Source organism: Gobio gobio (assembly GCF_949357685.1).
Source record: "Gobio gobio genome assembly, chromosome: 14".
In the NCBI taxonomy this organism is placed as follows: domain Eukaryota; kingdom Metazoa; phylum Chordata; class Actinopteri; order Cypriniformes; family Gobionidae; genus Gobio; species Gobio gobio.
Window position 1 is genome coordinate 51,306,071 of NC_137107.1, and position 10,000 is coordinate 51,316,070.

Genomic DNA, 10,000 nt, shown 5'->3' on the forward strand with positions numbered 1-10,000 from the left:
GACTCTTTGAATTTGACAGTTTGAAATTGACTGTTTGAATTTGAATATTTGAATTTAATGTTTGAATTTGAATGTTTAAAATTGAATGTTTGAAATTGACTCCGATTTTGAATGTTTGAATTTGAATGTTTGAATTTAAATGTTTGAATTTGAATGTTGAAATTGACTGTTTGAATGTTTCAATTTGAACATTTGAATTTAAATGTTTGAATTCAACGTTTCAATTTGAACGTTTCAATGTGAATGTTTCAATTTGAATTTACTGTTACAGTTACTCTGTATGACTCACAAAATAGGAAGACAGAATCACGGTTGCCAGGGTAACAATTGACGCCAGGACGACATCGGGTGGGATCTCGGTTCCGCTGCGGCCCAGGATGGGTGTAAAGATCTCAAAAACCACCCAGATGAGGAACATGATGTGGACGTACGGTACAGTGAGACCCATCAGATACAGGATAGAGTACTGAAGAGACGCTCCTGCACACACACACACACACACACAGACACACACACACCACTGAAACAGCACTAATGACCATCAGCACAATGGCCATGTATCATGAGTGACCACATACAAACATCAGAGCCCTAAATCCTGCCCTTTGACCCCATCCTGAGCTAAACTACTGCTGACCAGAGACCTGAAACACCATAAGTGGACGGCAAAATAAAAGTCCAGTTTTAATACAAATATAAACAAATATTTAGCAAATGTTATATATTTGCATACAGACATTATTTTGACTTTTGTACTGAAGCCAAATCAAATGACTGAAATATTACCTTACAAATATTGGTAATAGCATTTTATTTTTTTCTACACACTATCTATAGACCTGCATTTTTTTTAACTTATCTAAAAATGTATTGTATAGCACTTAATATAGCACAAAAATAACATAATATATAATTAATACCTTAAGCAACCATGACAGCTGTAAAACAAAATGTCCCAAATAAATACACCTCAGTATTGATCTCAGTAATGTAAAGACACTGCAGAATGGGGTGTGTGTGGCGTGACCTCTGACCTCTGGCTCTGAAGTGCTTTCTGAGCAGCAGTTTGCAGGCGAGAGGAAACGCCACCATCATCATGGGCACATACGCTGAACACAAGCCGCGCTGAGTGAGGAAGAGCAGCGCACAACACCACAACAGCAGACTGACGTCGAAGAAGAGCTCGGCCAGATCCACACGACTCGTGCCCTGAACACACACACACACACACACACACACAGGTCAGCTGATTCACTTCCCTTATAAAACATACTGTGCAATCAGATCAGGATCATTACTTTAATAACCACATGCATTTATGGTGTTTGTTTATACATACTGATGTTATTCAGTACTGCGATTCACATATATACACGATCAAGCATAACATTATGACCGGTGAAGTGAATAACACAGATGATCTTTTCATCACCTGTTAGTGGGTGGGATATAATTTTTTTTTAGCAAAACATAAAAAACATCAGGTTTTTGGTTTTTAACTTATTTAACTAACTCAATCCTCACTTCACAAAAATATTTTTAATGAATATTTTACTGAAGTTACAAAAAAAAGTCCCGTAGATCACAATAATCCATTAAATCATAACTCAAACAACCTGGAGGAGCATAACTAATGAGCTACAAACTAATGAACGTTGAAGAAGATTACAAAAGCACAAATACTCCACAGTCTCTTCTTTAATATGAGCTCATAGACACGCACATACGTGTTTATTTACATGTGAATGAATCTGGAAGATGTTCAGCTGCATTCATCACAGTTGTTTTGGGAGAATATGAATAGTTGAAGGAATCCGGTGTTTCTCATATTAAACGCTCTGAACAAACACTGGACAATATGTGACGTTTCACACATACGCACACACACACACACACACTCGCTCACACACTCGCACACACACACGCTCGCACACACGCTCGCACACACGCTCGCACACACGCTCGCACGCACGCTCGCACGCAAGCTCGCACGCACGGTCACACACACGCTCACACACACGCTCACACACACGCTCACACACACGCTCACACACACGCTCACACACACGCTCACACACACGCTCACACACACGCTCACACACACGCTCACACACTCAGACACTCACTCACACTCACTCACTCACTCACACACACACACACACACACACTCACACACTCACACACTCACACACTCACACTCACTCTCACTCACTCACACACACACACACACACACACAAACACACTCACATCTCACTCACTCACACTCATACACTCACACACTCACACTCACTCACACACACTCACTCACACACACACACTCACTCACACACACACACACACTCACAGTCACACACAGTCACACACACACACACACACACACACACACACACACACACTCACACACTCACACACTCACACACTCACACACTCACACACTCACACACTCACACACTCACACACTCACACACTCACACACTCACACACTCACACACTCACACACTCACACACACACACACACACACACACACACACACACACACACACACACACACACACACACACACTCACACTCACACACACTGTCTCGGCCAATCAGAGTGCAGCAGGAGTCAGACGTCAGCGGAGAATCAACTACAGCAGGCGTTTCATTTTACACTTTATATGTGTCCTTACAGTATACTTCAGAAATACTGATAATAATATAAGGGGGTGTAGGTTCAGGGTTAGTATCTATGAGCTTTGCTATAATACAAACAAAGTGTGTACATGTGGAACAGGCCTGTAAAATAAAGTGCTACCGACACACAGCACAAGCCGCATGCTCTTTAACACAGTGTGTGTGTGTGTGTGTGTGTGTGTGTGTGTGTGTGTGTGTGTGTGTGTGTGTGTGTGTGTGTGTTGTGTGTGAGAGGTGAAATAATAAATCCACCAAACCTCAGAGAAATGAACAGAATGAAGAAATGAACCGTGATATTGTGTGACCTGAATATATTCTAATAACTAATCTGGAAATGAATGAGTAACTATACAAACACAAACGACCGCAGCTTCAATATTTGACTAATAATGTACGATTGCAACACCACGACCGCACAAACATCATATACATCACCATCCTGAGCTCATGCTAACACAGACTGAGGGAAAGTTCTGTACTTTTACTGTTTAAACGGACTTGAGTTTCTCGAAATGAGCCGGTGAGCGGTCACTAAATCAGGGTTCCCACTCTTTTTCAGCCACCATTTTCCAGGACATTTTCAATTTTACTACAGCGGAATAAAAGACAAGGATCACGCCAAATATTGCTTTCTAAGTCTTTAAAAGCCGTACAGTTTATTGCCATTACTTAAAGAGCACCTATTATGGCATTTAAAATGTTCCAAATATTGTTTTAGAAGTCCTCAGCAACAGTTTTGCATGCATGCAATGACAAAAAAGACTTTAGTTTTCTTATAATATGCATTTATTTTGACCTGTTTTGACAGCGATTCTCAAATGATTCCTTTAGTGATTCACTTTTCAAAACCCGCCTTTACGTGACGCTAATCTGCGGTGATTGGTCCGATGACCCAGTCAGTTGTGATTGGTTTAGTCTGTGCAGATATTTTCGGAAACGGACGCCCATCAAAGTCTTATAGTGACAGTAATTTGTTAATATGTGTCAGGAGTTATGAATATGAAAACCGTGTCTGTACCGTTTGATTGTAATATGAGCCTCAGCTGATCTCATTCATAAAAAACTCCTCTATTCTCCTCACGAAGACTCGCGACAAATCAACATCCCTCAGGGCTTTTAGTTCAAAAGTGTGCAGATGAGGAGACATATTGATAGATTCTCATATGTCTGTGTCAAATTTCTAAACAGAGGAGTATTTTTTATTCAATACTTCCTCAAAATGCGCAGATGTAGCCTAATCATGAGCGATTGAGTCTCTTATGTGTTGTTTTCAGCTCATCCTGGCAGCCGGAGGGCGCTCTGAGCACATGTAGTCCATATACAGACAGATGAAGAAGAACCATGTGCCATAATAGAAGTCCATAATAAAAGCTTCCTGAGATCGCGAAACATGCAAATAGAGACATTTGAAGACTAATAAACACACAATCGCGACGATGTATGGTTTGTCTTCAAGCCACTTAGTCTTCAAATGCTCATCCTTGGGCAGATGAAAAAAGTTTGCTTTTGAGTCGCACTTCAGAACACAGCGTCTCGTGGCCATGATGTTTTCTAGTTTTCACTAGGGATGGGCGATACCACTTATTTTGTTTTCGATACGATACCGATACTTTCAAGGCCGGAATCACCGATATCGATACCGATACGATACTTCTAAACTGAACTTTTATATTATTAAATTTAATAAATTATTAAAATTACTAAGAGTAAAATGGGTACCCACTTAACATCATATTTGAAAGGTATTTTAACATTCAATATGCCTTAATTGCAACTTATTAGATCATATTTTTGTTTGCACATGGTTAAAATATGTTTACTTGTAGTGGTAACCATGGAAATCCTCAAATAGTTGAACTATGATCACTAGTAAAAAATAAACCATGGTTCATTTTCATTTTCATAAGGGACATGCCAGTGACAGGACGTTGCACCCATAAAATGCAACCTTTTTATTCTGACATGATTTATATTAACATTAGTTACAGAATAGAACATGATCAATATCAGCTTTTAACATTACATTTAAAGAGTGTAATTGCACTATGTAGGCTACAATTTCTGTTTGTTTATTGTGAAATAACTCAAACATATGTCTTTCTGTCTTCTGATGAGCATTTTTCTGGGCTGCGTTTCCAAAAGCATCAATGGTTTCTTATGATAGTTATGGGAAACGCTGCTCTGTTTGGATACAGTGTCCGCAGTGAGCGAACGCTCTCTCTGTGATTGATTGGTTCTGTCTTGCAGCATTTGCGTGCGTTCAGATCATGGTTCAGGTGAGCAGGAAAATAGTCCTATACTACACAACTATTTGGTAACATAGGTTATTCGTATTGTATGCAATAAATCATCTTTTTAAATAAAATAAAAAAAAAACAACACCTAGTATCGATATTTTTATTTGAGTGTCGATACTTTTCGATGCTCACATTAGTATCGATATATCAATACTTCATATCGATACGCCCATCCCTAGTTTTCACTGGCGTCTTGGAGCGCAATAAGTGGGCGTATCGTATTCAAATAACTTGACAAGTTGACGTCATCTAGTCAGAGAAAAAGCTTTCTAAAAGTCTTCTAACGATTCTTAAAAATGACTCAGAGTCGACTCTTACTTTTGAAAGAAAATAACTATATATACGGTGCACTGTCATATTTCAAACTTTGCAGGATGTTTTTGTTCACTTAGATCTATGTTACACACTACATGAAAGGTACATTTCAAAATTCCATGATAGGTGCTCATTAATAATCCAGCATTTTTCAATATGAGCTCTTAATCACACATTATGACTATGGAAGCTTGTTTACACCACAGAATAGAAAGAAAAGGTAATTGTGACTTTATCTCGCTATTCTGACTTTCTCGCAATTGCGAGTTTACATATTTGTGATTTAAACGCGAAAATTGTCGCAATTCTTTTTTCCTCAGAATTGGACTTTATAACTTGCAATTGCAGTTTAGATCTCACAATTCTGAGAAAAGAAGTCAGAATTGCACAATATAAACTCGCAACTGCGCAAAAAAGTCAATGGTGAAGAAAAGGTCAGAATTGCGATTCTGACTATATCTTGCAATTCTGACTTTATAACACACAAATGTGACTTTATATCAACATTATGTGATTAGTTAGCAGCTTACGAGTTAACATTCACTGCATACATTTGAGCAGTTATAGCATTAACTTTTAAACATCATTATTCAAAATACTACTCACACGTATCAAACTCAGCATTCCTGAACATGTGCTTTCTGCAGCTAGCGCTAATTGTTTGGGCCAGCGATAAACTCTATATACTCGGCTAAAGAAATAACTTTTTTTTTAAGAATTTTCCCAGACAACAACAAGATTTTCCAGCACATTTTACATTTTGTCAAATTTTCCATTTGTTTTCCAGGACTGGAAAATTTGTCATCAATTTTCCAGGATGAGTGGGAACCCTGTAAATGCTCATTTCCTCGTCAACATCCATACATTCAAACCTGGACACTAGACGCTGCAGTGAACTCTGGGTAACCGCGTGTGATGTCATTAGTAACCGGACGCGCAGGTAAAGAGTCGTGTGTCACATGACCATCAGCTGACTAGAGGAGCGCAGTGGAAACCAGCATCAAGGTCAAACACAAACCCTTCAGAAAAGCTGTAACGTCATGTGACTCTGGGCGTTCAGTAACTCGTCCTTAAACATGTAGAACCGCCTCAGTGTGCTCAGGTTCACCTCAGCTCACCACATCCCACAGGCCATGAGCGGACACTGCTCTGGTCAGAGCAACATTATATTAGCCAACATATCAGTGATTAATGATTTAGTAAAAATTTATATTATATACATTTATATATGTGTATATATATATATATTAAATGCTACTGATTTGGCATTCATATTACTAAGCAAATAAATAAAATCTAATTTTTTATTTATTTAAATAATGTCACAGATTTGACATTTAAAAAAATAAATAGATTATTATTATTATTAATATTATCTTTGTAATTATTTGTATTTATTTAAATAATACTACTGACTTGACATTTAAATAAATAGATTATTATTATTATTATTATTTATTTAAATAATTCTACTGCTTTGTCTTTTTTTAAATACATAAATACCATAAATATTAAAAAATTAACTAAATTTAAATTTAAATAAATATTTGTTTTAATTTATTTAAATAAATGGTACTGACTTGTAACTAAAATAAATAAGGAAATAAAGTATTATTTGTATTTATGTCACTGATTTGACATATTAATATTATTAGTATTATTTATTTAAATTCTACTGATTTGACATTTTGAAAATATATAAATAAATCAATAAACATTTTATTTATTTAAATAATACTACAGATGTAACATTTAAAAAAATAAATAGATTATTATCATTATTATTATTATTATTATTATTATTATTATTATTATTATTATTATCTTTATAATTATTTGTATTTATTTAAATAATTCTACTGATTTGTCTTTTTTAAATACATAAATACCATAAATAAATATTACTATATCAGTTATCAATTATCAGTGAAAACATGACTTATTAAAAATATATTTTAAAAATTAAGTACATTTAAATTTAATAAATACATAAATATTTGTTTTAATTTAAATAAATGGTACTGACTTGTAATTAAAATAAATAAGGAAATAAATTACTATTTGTATTTATGTCACTGATTTGACATATTATTATTATTATTATTATTATTATTATTATTATTATTAGTAGTAGTAGTAGTAGTAGTAGTAGTAGTAATATTTATTTAAATTCTACTGATTTGACATTTTGAAAATATATAAATAAATCAATAAACATTTTATTTATTTAAATAATACTACAGATGTAATATATATATATATATATATATATATATATATATATATATATATATATATATATATATATATATATATTAATTTATTTAAATAATACTACAGATGTAACATTTAAATAAATGAGTATACTATTATTATTATTATTTAAATAATGCTACTGATGCTGATTTGACAAATTAAAAAAATACATAAATAAAATAATAAATTCATCTATTTATTTAGATAATAAATACTGACTTGACATTTAAATAAATACATTCATATATTATTATTGTTTTTTAATTAATCAATGCAATTGATTTGACATTTAGAAAACATATTTAAAATAAATAAATAAAGCCCCTGCTTTGGACTATAATAGTGTGTTTAGATTCACATCAGCTCAGCGAGTCGTGACATCAGTGTGACATCATCAGATGTGTGAGCGGAGCTGTTTCTGCTGTGGTGATGTCAGTGTGTGTGTGGTGTGTTTTGTCCCCTCTCTCACCCCGTAGTACAGGTTCTTGGCCAGTGTGTGGATCAGCAGGATCTTCCCGGCGGCGGCGGATCCGTACAGACAGACGGCGGTGTAGAAGTGTGTGTACCAGAACATGGAGCGACCCGCCAGTGTGACGAGCAGAGCCACGATCAGAACCATCAGCAGAGCCGCAAACCAGCCCAGGACCACCACACACACCGCACACGCCAGATCCCGCGCGTACCGCCCGCCTGCCACACACACACACACACACACACACAGACACACACGATCACAGACACACACACACACACACACACACACACACACACACACACACAAACACACACACACACACACACAGATTATACTCTCATTACAGTGATGACGCCTGTTCATCTCAACTCATATCCATGAGAATAAACAGCCTATCAGTGATCAGCAATACCAGGACTCAGAAAACATGAATTTTATAAATAAATACATAATATTATTTATTTTAATAATGCTACTGATGTATTTAAATAATGCTACTGATTTGGCATTAAAATAAATTAAATAAATAAACAGATAAATAAATAATATTATTTTATTTAAATAATGATTTATTTTTATTTATATATACACTGATTTGGCATTAAAATAAATAAACGGCTAAATAAAAAACAAACAAACAAATAAATAAACAATTTTATGAAAAAAATTATAATGCTACTGATTTATTTAAATAATGCTACTGATTTGGCAATAAAATAAATAAATAAATATTTTATTTGCATACTTTTTATTTAAATAATGCTATAATTTGCCCTTTAAATAAATACATTTTAAAAAAATTATTGACTTATTTATAATTTTAAATAACGCTGGTATTAAATAATATTTTTTATTTAAATAATGCTACTGATTTGGCATTAAAACAAATAAATAAACAAACAGATAAATAAATAAACTGTATTTGTATTCAAATAATGCTACACATTTTGCATTCAAATAAATACATAAGTAATTAATTTTTAATCGTTATGCCTTTAAATAAATACAATTAATACATTTTTATTTATTTATTTATATTTTTTTAAATAAAGCTTTTTAATTGTTGTTGATTTTATTTAAGTAATCTATAATTTATACATAAAAAATGTATAAAATATTTTTATTTACTTGTGTATATTTTTTAAATAATACTGACATTTTAAATAAATATAGATTTTTTGTTTATGTTTTTTTTATTTAAATAATGCTATGATTCAGCCTTTGAATAAATAAATATGTATTTATTTATATTTTTTTTAAATAATGCTATTATGCTATAAAAATAAATATTTATTTAAAATGTAACAAAATAATTAATTTTCTAAAAAAAAAAAACGTCAATAATACAATTAATTGAATATATCCAATATTTTTTCAAAATATAATAAGATATATTTAATAAATATTATATAAACATAGCAATTATATGAGCCTTCTGACATTTGATAGAGTTTTTTTTAAACATGTCCATTAATGAGATATCTGAATGAAAGCATCCCATGATGCCTTGAGAATACACAGCTCATCTCTGCTGGTCATGTGACGTACCTGCACTGCTCATGCATTTCTTGCCCAGGTATATCGCCGTGGCGACGGCCGCCATGTAGTTGATGATGGTGCCGACGCGAGCCGGATACGCCACCACCGTCAATCCCAGCAGGTCGAAGAACACCATGTTACCATGGCGATACTCCGAGGAATCCGCCAGCTCGTCCGACATCACCAGGTGCTGGAGGACAGACAGGATGTTGTCACCTGGGGACAGAGAGAAACAGGAAGTCCATCATCCTCAGAGTGCTTTACACTTTAAACCTTCACAGTCTACAAGAGCCATCAGGAAATCAGCAAACTCCACTGTTGACACACACAGAGAATTAATGCACTGTTATGAGACACACACTCTGCGTTCTGATTGGACGAGCCAGGTCTAAGACAAGTTAAGTAAACACTCCTGTGACGCACATCTGCTGAATTCTACT

General features: G+C 34.3%; 1 protein-coding gene across 1 annotated transcript in view; it reads right to left on the reverse strand.

Moving 5' to 3' along the window:
• Positions 1-10,000, reverse strand: part of ermp1 (endoplasmic reticulum metallopeptidase 1) — a 52,047-nt gene that overhangs the window by 20,118 nt on the left and 21,929 nt on the right. The window contains exons 7-10 of the mRNA XM_079835905.1: positions 9,570-9,776; positions 8,016-8,236; positions 1,035-1,209; positions 290-480 (exon numbers count right to left, since the gene is read on the reverse strand). Coding sequence (XP_079692031.1) covers positions 290-480; positions 1,035-1,209; positions 8,016-8,236; positions 9,570-9,776 — 794 coding nt within the window. The remainder of the gene's footprint in view (positions 1-289; positions 481-1,034; positions 1,210-8,015; positions 8,237-9,569; positions 9,777-10,000) is intronic.